The following is a 17,519-nucleotide window of genomic DNA, read 5'->3' as shown; positions in this document are numbered from 1 at the left end:
ATCATGAAGAACAAGGAACACACCAGGCAGGTCCGAGATACTGTTGTGAAGAAGTTTAAAGCCGGATTTGGATACAAAAAGATTTCCCAAGGTTTAAACATCCCAAGGAGCACTGTGCAAGCGATAATATTGAAATGGAAGGAGTATCAGACCACTGCAAATCTACCAAGACCTGGCCGTCCCTCTAAACTTTCAGCTCATACAAGGAGAAGACTGATCAGAGATGCAGCCAAGAGGCCCATGATCACTCTGGATGAACTGCAGAGATCTACAGCTGAGGTGGGAGACTCTGTCCATAGGACAACAATCAGTCGTATATTGCACAAATCTGGCCTTTATGGAAGAGTGGCAAAAAGAAAGGCATTTCTTAAAGATATCCATAAATAGTTTTGTTTAAAGTTTGCCACAAGCCACCTGGGAGACACACCAAACATGTGGAAGAAGGTGCTCTGGTCAGATGAAACCAAAATTGAACTTTTTGGCAACAATGCAAAACGTTATGTTTGGCGTAAAAGCAACACACCATCCCCACTGTCAAAGTCCAGACCTGAATCCAATCGAGAGTCTGTGGAAAGAACTGAAAACTGCTGTTCACAAATGCTCTCCATCCAACCTCACTGAGCTTGAGCTGTTTTGCAAGGAGGAATGGGAAAAAATGTCAGTCTCTCGATGTGCAAAACTGATAGAGACATACCCCAAGCGACTTACAGCTGTAATCGCAGCAAAAGGTGGCGCTACAAAGTATTAACTTAAGGGGGCTGAATAATTTTGCACGCCCAATTTTTCAGTTTTTGATTTGTTAAAAAAGTTTGAAATATCCAATAAATGTCGTTCCACTTCATGATTGTGTCCCACTTGTTGTTGATTCTTCACAAAAAAATACAGTTTTAAATCTTTGTTTGAAGCCTGAAATGTGGCAAAAGGTCGCAAAGTTCAAGGGGGCCGAATACTTTCGCAAGGCACTGTATCTCATGGGCAAAGAAAATATGAATCACAGCTGGGAAATCCTCATTTTCCAAGGAACCAAAAGCGCTGAGCAACAGCCAAATCTTGTTAAATATAATATGTTTTATCCTGCCCAAGGCAAATTCCAAGGAAAACCAAATTTGGCAATACTCTTCTTGAACTTGATTTGCTTTATGAGCTGCCAATCGTATGATGGTGCACAGCTGCAAGCAATAACCTACCAACATCATACACATACAGTACTGTAATGAAACCATTACCCCATTTCTACCCACTGGGCACAGACGTCTAGTTTCTACCCACTGGGCACAGACGTCTACCCACTGTTCAACGTCTAGTTTTGATTTTGCTTAAAAGTTGGGTGAAAATATATAATATATATATAATCAGTTTTCCATGTTGATTCAACCTCATCACATATATTTGGGGGGTTGAAATTACGTGGAAACAACGTTGATTCAACCAGTTTTTAGTTGCATATATAGTGAGTAGTTACATATATATCATTGGTAGTTAGTTACACATTACACAATCTGTAAATTGACTATTCAGTGAACTGCAAAGTTGGATGGATGTTGCCTCCCATCTGCTGGTGGAACATGGGATGGTTGTTCCCTGGGTTGTTTCCATAAACAGTAAACACAACAGTCAAAGTGGTCATTAAGACAGTCCCGTGCAGTGACACATTCATGTTTTGACATTTGAATGCTTTGGTGAAGTTTTATACAACATTGTTATTTTTACACAATGCGATACTTGGGGAATAAGGCACGAGAGGTTGTGGTATAGGGCCAGTATACCAAGGCTAAGGGCTGTTCTTATGTACTACTCAAAGCAGACTAAACGCGGAGTGCCTGGATACAATCCTTAGCCGTTGTATATTGGCCATATACCACAAACCCTCAATGTGCCTTATTGCTATTATAAACGGGTTACCAAGGTAATTATAGCAGTAAATAAATATATATATTTTTGCAAATCAGCACCAGGAGCCAAACTATCCGGTTTATTATATACTGTAGCTACTACTACAAATAAATCTTAATGTTTTGGCTACATGTATTTGTTTACTTACGGTAATTTACGTGTTTATTTCCATACTTACGGTATATGAGAATCGAAATAGTGCGCAACTACCTATGTGCAAAAACCAACATGTCAGCGCCCTTGAGCTGCACTTCTCAAATAACTTCTCTGGCTTTGGTGATGGTTAGCTAGCTACGATAAATGAAAATCCAGAAAAAAATGATTTATGGAAAATAGTCGTTATGGTCGATACAACTGTACACACTATCCAAAACCCTTCAGAACGTCATATCACTTCAATTAGCTGTCGTTGTGTAGTGCAAAACAAATCAGCTAGCTAACTAGATAATATGCTAAACAAATCAACAAATTATAAAGAGTAATATTGTTCCACTGTTGTATTGAGCCTTTTTTGCGAACCATTGTTTAGTATGGCTTTTACTCAAGCTGTCAAAATGCACGTAGGGAACGTGTGTGGTCGGTCCTGGATGTCCTCTTACCAGAGGGGGTCTACTGTCATGTCCCAAAGACAAAGAGATTACGGAGCGGTTCTATGCGGTAGATGTCAAAATTCGTCCCAAAAGCTTTGCCCAAATAGTAGAGCTATGCATGCAACTCGGCCATTGATGATTACAAAGTTACTGTCAGTGGACGAGATCTTTGCCAGAAGATCACTACAGGATTACATCAAGAAGATGGAGACAGAGTACAGAGATAGTCTGACAGTTGTCAACATGACAGAGGGACAGCAGGACGGTGAAGAGGAATTGAGAGTGAAGAGAACAAGAGTTTCTGTACTAGCCCCACTAATCCAGTACACCAGAGAGCTTCAGACAAAACAGCAGGAATTTGCTGAAACCGAAACATTACTGAAAGGTGAGGCCACACCTAATGTGTGATGTTCTATCAACAGATGCAGAAGGGCATCTCATGGCCAATAGGTATCAGCAGCTTGTGAGTTTGACATTGTAACAAAAAAAAAACCTGTTCCTACATCAGGTGACTGTGTATAATGTATGCATCTTGTATCTACCACTGAACAAAAATATAAATGCAACAATTTCTAAGATTTACAGTTCATATTTGAAATCAGTCAATTGAAATACATTTATTAGGCCCAAATCTATGGATTTCACATGACTGGGAATACAGATATGCATATGTTGGTCACAGATACCTTTTTTTTTTAAAGGTCAGGGCATGGATCAGAAAACCAGTCAGTATCTGATGTGACCACCGCCTCATGCAGCGTGACGACACCTTCGAATAGAGTTGATCTGACTGTTGATTGTGGCCTGTGCAATGTCATCCCACTCCTCTTCAATGGCTGTGCAAGGTCGCTGGATATTGGCGAGAATTTGAACATGCTGCCATACACGTCGATTCAGAGTATCCCAAACATGCTTGATGGGTGACATGTCTCTTGAGTATGCAGGCCATGGATGAACTAGGACATTTTCAGCTTCCAGGAATTGTGTACAGATCCTTGTGACATGGTGCTGTGCAATATCATGCTGAAACATGAGGTGATGGCGGCGGATGAATGGCTCGACAATGGGCCTCAGGATCTTGTCATGGTATCTCTGTACATTCAAATTGCCCTCAATAAAACGTGGTCTTTGTTGTCCGTAGCGTATGCCTTCCCATTCCAAAGCCACTATGGGGCAGTCTTCACAATGTTGACATCAGCAAACCGCTCGCCAACACGACACCATACACACTGTCTGCCATCTGCCCGGGACAGTTGAAACCGAAGTCATCCGTGAAGAGCACTTCTCCAGTGTGTCAGTGGCCATCGAAGGTGAGCATTTGCCCACTGAATTCGGTTACGACACCGAACTGCAGTCAGGTCGAGACCCAAGTGAGGACGAAGAGCACTCAGATGAGCTTCCCTGGGACTTTTTCTGACAGTTTGTGTCATCAGCTGTCCGTGTGGCTGTTCTCAGACGATCCCGAAGGTGAAGAAGCCTGATGTGAAGGCCCTGGGCTGGCGCGGGTATACGTGGTCTGCAGTGGTGAAGCCGGCTGCCAAATTCTCTAAAATGACGGTGGTGGCTTATGGTAGAAAAGTGAAAATGAAATTCTCTGTCAACAGTTCTATTGGACATTCCTCCTGTCAGTATACCAATTGCACGCTCCCTCAAAACCTGTGACATCTGTGGCATTGTGTTGTGCGACAAAACTGCACATTTTAGTGGCTTTTTGTTGTCCCCAGCACCTGTGTAATGATCATGCTGTTTAATCAGCTTCTTGATATGCCACACCTGTCAGGTAGATGGATTATCTTGGCAAAGAATGTTAACTAACTAACAGGGATGTTAACAAATTTGTGCAAAAAATGTGAGAGAAATAAGCTTTTTGTGCGTATTGAAACATGGGACCAACACTTTACATTTTGCATTTATATTTCTGTTCGGTATAAATGGATCTTTCACTGATAGTAAATTCAGTGAAATAAGAAACATTATTTTTCCTTTCTAAGATGACGACCCAGACATGCGTGACCTGGCAGTCCTTGAGAGGGAGGCTTGTCAGAAAGCAATTCAAGATGTTAGACAAAAGGTACACACCTGCATTTTAAGTTCCCCCTACAGTCGGAATAAGATGACACTGATTAAAGCACGTTTAGGATGGCGAAAGGAAATCGAATCACTCCAATCAGTATGGAAAACATAGTTTGAGAAAATTACTAAACTGTCATGTCTGATTCTTCTACATTTCTTCAGATCCTGTCCCTGTTGATCCCTGAGGAGGAGTCAGACATGAGTGACCTGGTCCTGGAGGTCACCGCAGGGGTCGGAGGTCAGGAGGCCATGCTCTTCACTGCAGAGGTCTTTGACATGTACCAGAGCTTTGCAGCACACCAGGGCTGGGGGTTTGACATCCTGGAGTACATGAAAAGTGAAATAGGTCAGTCACATTCATTCATTAACAGGTTTGTTGTTGTCAAACCATTCCTGTTGCTAGTGTTTACCCAAACTTAAACTGACTCCATTTTATGAATGGTAACTTTGTGTGTGTGAATGTCAACTGTCTGCAGGTGGGTTACGTCATGCATCAGCCAGTGTCAGTGGTCCTAAGAGCTACAAGAGGATGAAGTTTGAGGCAGGTGTGCATCGCGTGCAGAGAGTCCCTAAGACTGAGAAACAGGGCCGAATGCACACCAGCACCATGACCGTGGCAGTGCTACCCCAGCCTACAGAGGTGAGACCTTCCCTGAGGCATTTGGCCCTTGTACTTACCTTCTTTCTTTGGTAACATTACCACTGTTACCAAAGATTAAGTACAGACTTATTTTGCTAAGTGCTCAATTCATTATTCCTATTTCCTATTTCGCAACAAAGCATCCTTCACTCATGCTGCCAAACATACCCTTGTAAAACTGACCATCCTACCAATCCTCGACTTTGGCGATGTCATTTACAAAATAGCCTCCAATACCCTACTCAACAAATTGGATGCAGTCTATCACAGTGCAATCCGTTTTGTCACCAAAGCCCCATATACTACCCACCATTGCGACCTGTACGCTCTCGTTGGCTGGCCCTCGCTTCATACTCGTCGCCAAACCCACTGGCTCCATGTCATCTACAAGACCCTGCTAGGTAAAGTCCCCCCTTATCTCAGCTCGCTGGTCACCATTGCATCTCCCACCTGTAGCACACGCTCCAGCAGGTATATCTCTCTAGTCACCCCCAAAACCAATTCTTTCTTTGGCCGCCTCTCCTTCCAGTTCTCTGCTGCCAATGACTGGAACGAACTACAAAAATCTCTGAAACTGGAAACACTTATCTCCCTCACTAGCTTTAAGCACCAACTGTCAGAGCAGCTCACAGATTACTGCACCTGTATATAGCCCACCTATAATTTAGCCCAAAAAACTACCTCTTCCCTACTGTATTTAATTAATTTATTTATTTTGCTCCTTTGCACCCCATTATTTTTATTTCTACTTTGCACATTCTCCCATTGCAAATCTACCATTCCAGTGTTTTACTTGCTATATTGTATTTACTTTGCCACCATGGCCTTTTTGCCTTTACCTCCCTTATCTCACCTCATTTGCTCACATCGTATACAGACTTGTTTATACTGTATTATTGACTGTATGTTTGTTTTACTCCATGTGTAACTCTGTGTCGTTGTATGTGTCGAACTGCTTTGCTTTATCTTGGCCAGGTCGCAATTGTAAATGAGAACTTGTTCTCAATTTGCCTACCTGGTTAAATAAAGGTGAAATAAATAAAAATAAAAAATTATTTCTTTTTCAGATCACTTTCACAATTAATGCGAAGGACTTGAGGATTGAAACCAAGAGGGCGAGTGGAGCCGGGGGCCAGCATGTCAACACCACAGATAGCGCAGTGCGAATAGTTCATCTACCGACAGGTAATCTCAGCCAATACAATTCTGCAAGGATCAGACAGTGGAGTATGAAACTCCTATTCTTATATAATTTTGATTTGATTTGAAACCAATGGCGTTTTATCTCTGTTTTGGGGTCATAGGTGTGGTATCAGAATGCCAGCAGGAAAGATCTCAGCTGAAAAATAAGGAGAAGGCCATGAAGGTTTTACGTGCCAAACTCTATAGTATGAGGCTGGAAGAAGAGACCAGTAAGCGATATACTGCACGGAAAGTCCAGGTACGAATCTGAACTGCACACATACAAGATTGTTCCTGGTCAAAATTGTTATATAAGGAATGGATATCAAAATCCAGTTCAAAGTTTTACATACAGTGCATTTGGAAGGTATTCAGCTCCCTTGACATTTTCCACATCTTGTTACATTAAAGCCTTATTCTAAAATGGATTAAATAAAAACATTTCCTCATCAATCTACACACAATACCCCATAATGACAAAGTGAAAAGTTGTTTTTTTAATTTTTTGCAAATGTATAAAAAACAACAACTGAAGTACCTAATTTACACAAGTATTCAGACCCTTTGCTATGTGACTTGAAATTGAGCTCAGGTGCATAGTGTTTCCATTGATCATCCTTGAGATGTTTCTACAACTTGATTGGAGTCCACCTGTGGTAAATTCAATTGATTGGACATGATTTGGAAAGGCACACACCTGTCTATAAGGTCCCACAGCTGACAGTGGATGTCATAGCAAAAACCAAACCATGAGGTTGAAGGAATTGTCCGTAGAGCTCTGTGACAGGATTGTGTCGAGACACAGATCTGGGGAAGGGTACCAAAACATTTCTGCAGCATTTAAGGTCCTCAAGAACACAGTGTCTTCTATCATTCTTGAATGGAAGAAGTTTGGAATCACCAACACTCTTCCTTGAGCTGGCTGCCTGGCCAAACTGAGCAATCGGGGGAGAAGGGCCTTGGCCAGGGAGGTGACCAAGAACCCAATGGTAACTCTGGAGCTCAGTCAAAGTTCCTCTGTGGGGATATAAGAAACTTCCAGAAAGACAACCATCTCTGCAGCACTCATCCAATCAGGCCTTTATGGTAGAGTGGCCAGACAGAAGCCACTCCTCAGTAAAAGGCACATGACAGCCCGCTTGGAGTTTGCCAAAAGGTACCTGAAGACTTTCAGACAATGAAAAACAAGATTCTCTGGTCTGTTGAAACCAAGATTTAACTCTTTGGCCTGAATGCCAAGCGTCACATCTGGAGGAAACCTGGCACTGTCCCTATGGTGAAGCGTGGTGTCAGCATCAGGCTCTGGGGATGTTTTTCAGTGGCAGGGACGGGGAGACTAGTCAGGATCAAGGGGAGGATGAACAGCGTGAAGTACAGAGAGATCCTTGATGAAAACCTGCTCCAGAGCACTCAGGACCTCAGACTGGGGCAAAGGTTCACCTTCCAACAGGACAGTAACCCTAAGCACACTGCCAAGACAATGCAGGAGTTTATTCGGGACAAGTCTCTGAATGTCCTTGAGTGGCCCAGCCAGAGCACGGACTTGAACCCGATCGAACATCTCTGGAGAGACCTGAAAATAGCTGTGCAGCGACGATCCCCATCCAACCTGACAGCTTGAGAGGATCTGCAAAGAAGAATGGGGAAAAACTCCCCAAATACAGCTTTGCCAAGCTTGTAGCGTCATGCCTAAGACTCAAGGCTATAATCGCTGCCGAAGGTGCTTCATAAACGTACTGAGTAAAGGATCTGAATACTTATGTAAATGTGATAGTTTTTTATTTTGTATTAATTAGCAAACATTTCTAAACTGTTTTTGCTTTGTCATTATCTGGTATTGTGTGTAGATTGAGGGGGGGAAATAATTTAATACATTTTAGAATAAGGCTGTAATGTAACAAAATGTGGAAAAAGTCAAGGGGTATGAATACTTTCCAAATGCTCTGTATGTTTACTACAAAGTAATTTACAAAACCTAGACTTGAACTTTCAAAAAGACAGTGTTGTAGAAAGACAATGGACAGCAATGGGCAAAAGTTAATAGGGTTTGCAATGATAGAATCGACATGACTGACATAGGTGAGAAAGTTGTCTGTTGGAAGATTTACTGCCTTGAAAGTGGAAGCTGAGATGGGCTTGGGGGAGTGGGAACTCAAATAGTTGCCGGCTGTCTGTTGGTTACAAAGCTTTTACACTAAGTGTTGGTCTGTATAGCACATTTTCTTTATTGACTATGTTTAATCTATCCTTTTTTTTAGATTGGTACCAAAGGTAGATCTGAGAAGATCAGGACCTACAACTTTCCCCAGGACCGAATCACAGATCATCGGATTTGGAAAACTGTGCATGATGTCAGGGAGTTTCTTGTGGGCGAAGAGCTTCTAGAGGAAATGAATTTGGCACTAGAGGAGTTCTCTAACCAGGAGATTCTCATGGACATTCTTGGAGAAAATAACTCTGATCAATAATAGTCTATGTGGTAGTTTACATTAAATCTATGAAGCTATACATGTTGTCTTTTGCAAGATCAGTGTGTTTGTTTGCTTTTTTGCCTTCCTGGTTTTAGTTTAAGAGCCCACTTTACACACTCCGCCCATGGGTGTGAACTGCCAGTTCTCAAACTGCTTTTTTCTCTTTTTTCTCTTTTAGCAGTAACAAAATACATCAGTACCCCCTCCCCCCAGCAGAGACAAAGTATTGCCCAATGAATTATATTTGTGTATGACATGACAGGTATTTGTCAGTGACTGCCTATTACTTTATTCATGCTGTGATGACTGCCCTTTTATTTTCCCATATTTCAAACAAAGAAAAAAAAAATCACGAGTCACGTACACCTCGACATATTTTCTACTGTATTTTCCAAGAAAGGTTTTTAAACTGAAAAAAAAAAGGTATTTGTTTGAAATACTGGGGGGAAAATGCAGCGGTCTATTGCGCTCTGACGTATAACGTCAGCGTGCGCTTTCCTCTACTCCCATTGGTTTCCCGGTTTAAAGGTAACTGCCCTGCTTGGTCCTCATTGGTGTGCGCCTTTTGGACACGGATTTCAAATGTGTAGCTAGGAAACAGGCGCATTTTCATAGTGTCCTCATTCAAGTAGTTCTCAAGTTTGTGAAACCCCGCTTAGCGAGCTAATGTCGTTAGCAAAAGTTTAACAGCAGAAATAGGTGGGAATCAAGAAGTCATTAAAGTTACAGGTATGAAACATTTTGTTACGTTACCTCAAGTTTGCTATTATAGCTCGCTAACTTGTGTTCAGCTATGATATGTCGCGTTTCATTTGATGCAGGCTGGTTAGTTTGCAACGTTAGTAAATGATAACCAATTTGACTAGCCATAACTATCTGGCTTAGCTACCTAGCTATGAAGTTTAATATTCATTTAACGTTCGGTAGTTAAACTGCTTTGTAGCTATACATTTTGCAATGACGTTAATATCAATATTACAGTTTCGTTTTTAAGCGCTAAACGTACGCGCGTAAAATTAGAGGTTAGCTAGCCTTGGCTATCCTATGAATATAATAACCACAGTCAACATTATCTTTAATATAACGAAGGTTAACGTTACTGGAAAGATCTGATGCTGCAAACGACTAGCGTTAACGATGGTATTTTAGTAGTTAACTACAGTATTTTACTCAATTGTCTAGCCAGTTAGCTAGCTATGTTACAAGCTAAATTGGGGGGAACTAGAAGTGCGCCCTTTGGAGAGATTGCAGCTCTACGTTGTCTTTATACTTTTTGGTCAACCAAAACAATATCTAGCTAATGTTACATTTTAGAGAATATAACAAACTCTAGTATAAGTGGGCAATCCACTGTGGTTTGATGCACAACGTGTTGTAGTTCTGACTAGCTATCCAGTTTGGCGCGTTTTGATTGAGATGAAACTGGCTAACGCAACTTTTTATCTTCTCTACCTCAGGGTTACAATTTGAACACAATCAGTCATTAAAAAAATGAAATATCCGTCCAACTACGAGGAACCCCGATTTCCATGCAACATGGAGAAACATGTCACATACAAGGAGTCTGGCCTGAGAACCTCACCACTAAAGGAATGCGTCCAAGTAGTAGCCAAATCACAGCTCTCACCATGTGTCACCACAGCTGCACTCTTTTGCCTCAAGGATGATGTGAAAGGTGTTCACAATAAGGAGAATAACCAACATAATGTGGACCTTGACGGGGTGAACCTAGGCTGTGAAGCATTCGAGGACAGCGGTTTCCTGTCTTTACAGAACAGCCAGATAGAGGACTTTGATAACATAAAGGAACTAGAGAAATCTCCAGGACAGCATATATTCTCCCCAAGTACTCCAGTTGCTGATTATCACAACAAGGCTAAGCATACTGCCTCAAAACTCCCTATACTGAAGTTTCAACACGCTGTATGCCAAGAACTCGCCAACAGTTTCAAGAGGACCCAAAGCTATGACTGGTCTGTCATTAGCAGGCTAGCAGAGGACTCTGGCCTTGAAAGGGTTATTGGAGGGCACTTGGGCCTTGAATGTATGGACGTTTTAAAAGCACTGCTAGAGAGGGACATGAAGCACATCCTCACAAGGATCCTGCTTCTGCTAGGAGATGTAGACTTAATAAGGTAAACATGTGATCTTTACTGGTCCTATGATAGTTGTAGAGGTTTTTCAACTTGGAAATGCCTTTATACTCTTGTGTATTCATTGACAGTGGTTTGAAAAGTACTCAATTGTCATACTTAAGTAATAAAGTTGCCTTAATAGAAAATTGCTCAAGTAGAGGTGAGTCACCCAGTAAAATCCTACTTGAGTAGGTCAAAGTATTTTGTTTTAAATATACTTAAGTATCAAAAGTATGAGTGTAAATCATTTCAAATTCCTTATGTTAGGCAAACCAGACTGGTCCATTGTCTTATTTAAGTTACGGACAGCCAAGTGCTCAATCCAACACTCAGACATGATTTACAAACGAAGCATGTGTTCAGCGAGTTCGCCAGATCAGGGGCAGTAGGGATGACCAGGGATGTAGGACGGCAGGTAGCCTAGTGATTAGTGGTGTACTAGTAATCGAAAGGTTGCAAGATCGAATCCCCGAGCTGACAAGGGGGGGGGGGGGGAATCTGTCGTTCTCCCCCTGAACAAGGCAGTTACACTGTTCCTAGGCCGTCATTGAAAATAAGAATTTGTTCTTAACTGGCTTGCCTAGTTAAATCAAGTTTTTTTTAAAAATGTATATTAAATGTTCTCTTGATAAATGTGTGAATCGAACCATTTTCTTACCTTGCTAAGCATTCAACATGTAATGCATACTTTTGGGTGTCATGGAAAATGTATGGAGTAGAAAGTACATACTTTTCTTTAGGAATGTAGTTAAGTAAAAACACATGAAAGTAGTTTTTTTTTTTTTACATTTACTTAAGTACTTTACACCACTGTTCATTCATGGTGGTTTTGTTTTCTTCACAGCTGTAGAAAAGTGAGCAAGACCTGGAGAAAAGTTATCTGCCAAGACAAGTCTGCACTCTGTAGATGCAACCAGGCTAAAGAGCGACTCAGGGTAAGCGCTTACATTTAACTGGGGTTCCTATAGTCATTGTATACCCTTTATCGGGTGGCAATAGTTCTGAACCACATTGATGGTTCGTTTTTTTTTTTTTTTTCAGCTTGCAGCAGCTCCCAACTCTGCTAATCCCTTATGCTGATATGTTCTTTATCTGGATTCATTTACGGGGGCCCCTTCCAGTACTCCAATGTTAATGACCTAACCATAGGGTAATCCACTGTATGAATATTGTTTGATAAATGACAATGTCAATTTTTCTTGTAGGACCCAAGAACCTCTGCAGGACTGGAGAATGTGGGCTCTTTGACGCGAGATGCGGCGCTGTCCCGGGTTGTGATGTCCTGTATGCAGAGAGTAGCTTCAACCCCTATCCAGAAGTCTACCTATAGGACGCGCTCCCAGAGAGAATGTACACAGACCCTGTACTGCTCCCAGCAATCTCGCTTCAGAGAATACCAAGAGGTGAGGGTTGTGCTATCCACTTTGCTTGTAACGATTCAGAGGACATGGTGCTCAGTGTGTGTACCTATTGAGAGTTGGTGTCACCCTTCAATCAGTTCCAAAAAAGTCATTGACATGTTCATGTTACAAATGATACAATGAGTGAGATATGCTCTGTAGTCTTTTTAACCTTCTTTGGTTTTGTTCTCTAGGCTGCCAGTTTGCTGAAGCAGCACGAGTCGTTGAAACCCTGTAAACGCTGCGGCTCTCCTGCCAAGCACAATGCAGATGCCATGAGGGCCACCTGTACCCGCCTCAGCTGTGGATTTGACTTCTGCACCCTGTGCCAGGGCCCTTTTCATGGCTCCTCAGCCTGCCAGACAGGGCTGGCCCGGGGGCCTAGCAGCTCCAGGGCTAACCCTATCCTTATCGGCAGCGCTCGCAGCAAGAGGAACGTCAGACGCCTGTGAGATCAATGCAGCCCTGGATGAAGACTCAATCACTAACCTTTTTAAAACCAACAAAATTTCAAATCTTATTTATTAGTTTTAGTCATGGACCTTTTATCGCACTGCCCCCTCTCAGGCCAAAAGGATCTCGGGCTAATGGAATACTCTGTGTTAGAACACACTGTATTCTGTGACAATCCCGTGATGTCAGTTGTCCGGCATTAGTCGTCAGAAAGCGACGATCTTACTGGAAGCCAAAAAAATATCATTTTACCTGAATTGTACATTAATTTAATATTTCTTAATGGAATATCTGTCTGTAAATATATCTTTTAAATGTGAGATGTAAATATTTATATTGTTGAAATAAATTTATCTTTGGGGATTTTTTTTTCCCAAGTGTATTTTTCAAAGCTACATACCACCAGGAAACGTGTACATGCGCAAACTTATTTTCAAAATGTAATCAAGCCCAGAGTGGCGCATTGGTCTAAGGCACTGCATCTGTGCTAGAGGCTACAGACCCTGGTTAGATTCCAGGCTGTATCATAGCCAGCTGTGATTGGGAGTCCCACAAGGTGACGTGCAATTGGCCCAGCGTTGGCTGGGTTAGGGTTTGGCTGGGGTAGGCTGTCATTGTAAATAAGAATTTGAAATTAACTGACTTGCCTTCTTAAAGGTTGCAAGCGGAGCATGTTACAATGCCACTTGCTTCAAAAGCGCTGACAACTGGTGAAACTAAGCCGTTCATCCATTTGTGCCATAATGCAATGTATTTTCCAATGGAATTGGCAGTCAAATCTTGTGATTTTAACAAAGTTGTTCGGCCTCAATATCTCACCTCTTTATAAAGGAGTAATGATGCCAATTAATTAATAAAAATGCATTACTTTGTAATTCCAAATGAATTTCTACCAAGCTGCAAATGGTTAACCTCAACTATAGCTCTCTCCCTTTCCTCTTGTACTTCACTCACATACTACACAGGGGTTCCTATGCTGTGCTAAAATCCTCATTACCTGGAAAGATGCGTTGTTAACCTTAAGGAGTTGAAGGCTAGACACCAGACATTCACACTCTTCATGGTCATAATCATTTGTCAATGAAAATAAAATCAGTACATTGCTCAGGGTAGCTGGCTCAGTAAATGACTTCTAAGGGTTTGATAATGTGCTATATCTGACTGACAACAGACTCATTCTAATGGTTTGGAATGAGGTGCAATTTGTTGGCTGCACAGAGTGGAGCCAAATCATACCTGTCTAAAAACAACTCATGAGAGCCATGATACATTTTTGGACCAAATTTTTTTATGCAGAGAAAAAGCTGATTCACCTCAAAAACAATTACCGGTATTCTCCAATAAAATCAAATTGGATGTGTAAGCTTATCTGAAAAGTTCCTGTGTTATACACATTGGGGGCATTTCATAATTGAGAAATGTATGTTCAATTATAAAGTCTCTGAGTAATACAAACACAATTTCTCCCGTCTGACTAAAATTGATTTCATAGGTCTTATCTGGTGCCTGAAATAAGTGGTGCTTGGTCGGTGTTTATGGTAAAGCAACGGGCCAACTTATTTCACAATTTTATCTTTCAATAGTGAAACATCATGCTCTCTGTGCATTAAAAGCATTTTGCTGTCACTTAAAATAGATGCACACCCAATACATCAGTGTTTTTTCCAGTTAGCCTTCCACTCAGCGTGCGTCCTCCCTGTCCATTGGTGTCTGGCCACAGCTCCCTCTGTGCTCTCTAGCTGCCTGCTACACAAAATGTCAATGTGCAGTCGACCGTTCTGGCATGTGTCCTGCCAGCCATGGTGACAAGTAGCCATTTTGTGACTCTCCCTTGTGCTCTGGGCAACACCCTCGGTGATGGAACTACAATGAACAAAAATATAAACGCAACATGTAAAGTGTTGGTCCCATGTTTAAGGAGCTATCAAACAGGCAAAACGTCAATAGAGAGACTGAAGTTGTAGTTCAACGGAAAAGACACAAGACGTATGTGGCAGGGTCTACAGACAATCACGGATTACAAAGGGAAAACCAGCCACGTCTCGGACACCAACGTCTTGCTCCTGGACAAGCTAAACACCTTCGCCCGCTTTGAGGAAAATACAGTGCCACCGAAGAGGCCCGCTCCCAAGGACTGGGTGACTAGATCCTGAGGCTCATTGTCGTGCCATTCACCTCATGTTTTAGCATGATTATGCACAGCGCCATGTCGCAAGGATCTGAACACAATTCCAAGAGCTGAAAATGTCCCAGTTCTTCCATGGCCTGCATACTCACCAGACATGTCACCCATTGAGCATGTTTGGGATGCTCTGGATTGATGTGTACAACAGCGTGTTCCAGTTCCCACCAATGTCCAGCAACTTCACACAGCCATTGAAGAGGAGTGGAACAACATTCCACAGGCCACAATCAACAACCTGATCAACTCTATGCGAAGGAGATGTTGCGCTACATGAGGCAAATGGTGGTCACACCAGATACTGACTGGTTTCTGATCCACACCCTTACTTTTTTTAAGGTATCTGTGACTAACAGATGCATATCTGTATTCCCAGTCATGTGAAATCCGTAGATTAGGGCCTAATTAATGTATTTAAATGGACTGATTTCCTTATATGAATTGTACCTCAGTCAAATATGTTAAATTGTTGAATGGTGCGTTTATATTTTTGTTCAGTGTAAGTGTAACACTTTCCCTCCCCCTTTCTTCCACTAATAGTATAAAGGAGAAAAATATAATTTATATACAGTACCAGTCAAAAGTTTGGACATACATACTCATTCAAGGGTTTTTCTTTATTTTGACTATTTTCTACATTGTAGAATAATAGTGAAGACATCAAAACTATGAAATATCACATATGGAGTCATGTAGTAACCAACAAAGTGTTAAACAAATCAAAATATATTTTAGATTCTTCAAAGTAGCCACCCTTTGCCTTGATTACAGCTTTGTACACGCTTGGCATTCTCTCAACCAGCTTCACCTGGAATTATTTTCGAACAGTCTTGAAGCAGTTTCCACATATGCTGAGCACTTGTTGTCTGCTTTTCCTTCACTCTGCGGTCCAACTCATCCCAAACCATATCAATTGGTTGAGGTCGGGTGCTTGTGGAGGCCAGGTCATCTGATGCAGCACTCCATCACTCTCCTTCTTGGTCAAATTGCCCTAACACAGCCTGGAGGTGTGTTGGGTCATTGTCCTGTTAAAAAAACAAATGATTGTCCCACTAAGCTCAAACCAGATGGGAATGCGTATCGCTGCAGAATGCTGTTGTAGCCATGATGGTTGAGTATGCCTTGAATTCTAAATAAATCGCTGACAGTGTTACCAGCAAAGCACCCCCACACCATCACACCTCCTCCTCTATGCTTCACGGAGGGAACCACACATGCTGAGATCATCCGTTCAACTACTCTGTCTCACAAAGACACAGCGGTTGGAACCAAAAATCTCAAATTTGGACTCATCAGACCAAAGGATAGATTTCCACCGGTCTAATGTCCATTGATCATGTTTCTTGGCCCAAGCAAGTTGTGAACAGTTATTTGACTTATTTGGCCAAAAAATAGTTCTGACATTAAATGTGGCATTTTGTGTATGACCCTTCTTCTGATGTGTTCCTGATAGGTCCTTATCATAAAGTCAGTTGTAGAGATTTAGTGAGTAGCGTATCGCCCATCCTGAATTTGAATTCAAAATCTTTAAAGACTTTAATTTTCTCAGTGCATCTTGTGACTTCAGGGTATTAAAAAGGGTTGGAATTCCATGAAACCAGCAAACATGGACAGGAATGACTGTAAGTTGAAAGGAGACAGCCTTTGACTGTGAGTATGTGTCAGATGCCATTTGTGCTCTAAGCACACCAGATGATACATCTCTTAGCTGCCCTTTCCATGACAGATATTCACATGGGTCATTCATTAATCTGATTTATTGAACTCCAGCAAAACTGGGACCCTTCTCCAAATGAAACCTCACAAATGAAGTCATCAGACTTTCACACAATCAGGTGTTTACCTACCCTGTTTAAGTCAACAGTGGAGTCGTGTATGAGTCATACAAGGTATACTACAGTAACTTACTTTAATTGATCTGATTCTGACAATTTTCAGATATTCACCATTTTTTTTGCCATGACAAATCAGGCAAGTTCCACAATTGTGTTTGTCAACATCTGCAGCGAGCATCTTCTGTACCACATAACAGCAATACATTCCATGCGTCCACAAAGATGCAGAGGTAAATATAATGTATGTATTGTGACCATCTTTGTATCTGTGCCATTATAGCGTCTGTGACAGCATTGAGGTTATCTCCATTTTGAAGTAGGACATTTTCTTCTTCACGATTGGCTGATCCCTCCTGATGGCTCGGTTGGACATGACTCTAACAGAGTCACCAGGAAGGATCAGCCAATGAAGCTGGAAGTCAAACCAAGTCGACTACATTAAAATGGTGGAAGCCCTCAATGGCACTGCTCATGCTAACACGGCCTTTTGCCTCTATCATTCATTAAGTTTGTGACTTTCAAGTCTACCATGGACTAATAGAGCAGTTAGACACTGAAACCCAGCGGCCAATGAGTCTGAATATTAAAAAATATTTAATCAATTTTGGAATAAGGCTGGACCTGACCATCCTTGAGACTCTCAGAGTCTCAGAGTTTTTACTCTC

The 17,519-nt window shown here is 41.7% G+C and overlaps 1 protein-coding gene across 2 annotated transcripts; it reads left to right on the top strand.

The window, feature by feature from the left end:
• Positions 1-2,088: 2,088 nt before the first annotated feature.
• Positions 2,089-13,203, top strand: mtrf1l (mitochondrial translational release factor 1-like). 2 transcript variants are annotated; one of them, XM_021613125.2, is made up of 8 exons: positions 2,089-2,868; positions 4,475-4,554; positions 4,719-4,902; positions 5,033-5,196; positions 6,264-6,381; positions 6,501-6,637; positions 8,637-9,578; positions 10,307-10,333. In XM_021613125.2, exons 1-7 carry the CDS (start codon positions 2,424-2,426, stop codon positions 8,844-8,846), a joined length of 1,338 nt encoding a protein of 445 aa, XP_021468800.1. In that variant the 5' UTR covers positions 2,089-2,423; the 3' UTR covers positions 8,847-9,578; positions 10,307-10,333. The 2 variants fall into 2 exon arrangements, with proteins under 2 accessions (XP_021468800.1, XP_021468812.2); XM_021613137.2 differs by lacking the exons at positions 2,089-2,868; positions 4,475-4,554; positions 4,719-4,902; ... (1 more) ...; positions 6,264-6,381; positions 6,501-6,637 and adding exons at positions 11,829-11,919; positions 12,190-12,387; positions 12,579-13,203 and having other exon boundaries at positions 9,389-9,578; positions 10,307-10,984.
• The last annotated feature ends 4,316 nt before the right edge of the window (positions 13,204-17,519 follow it).

The sequence above is a fragment of the Oncorhynchus mykiss genome, chromosome 1 (genome assembly GCF_013265735.2).
Source record: "Oncorhynchus mykiss isolate Arlee chromosome 1, USDA_OmykA_1.1, whole genome shotgun sequence".
In the NCBI taxonomy this organism is placed as follows: Eukaryota; Metazoa; Chordata; class Actinopteri; order Salmoniformes; family Salmonidae; genus Oncorhynchus; species Oncorhynchus mykiss.
This window is presented reverse-complemented; position numbering and strand designations above follow the sequence as displayed.

What these genes read in the sequence shown, in the direction of transcription:
- mtrf1l (XM_021613125.2), top strand. Translation starts at nt 2,424, where the DNA reads ATGGCTTTTACTCAAGCTGTCAAAATGCACGTAGGGAACGTGTGTGGT. An exon ending in GTACATGAAAAGTGAAATAG is followed by an intron (nt 4,903 to 5,032) that starts GTCAGTCACATT and finishes AACTGTCTGCAG; the next exon opens with GTGGGTTACGTCATGCATCA. An exon ending in TGCTACCCCAGCCTACAGAG is followed by an intron (nt 5,197 to 6,263) that starts GTGAGACCTTCC and finishes TTTCTTTTTCAG; the next exon opens with ATCACTTTCACAATTAATGC.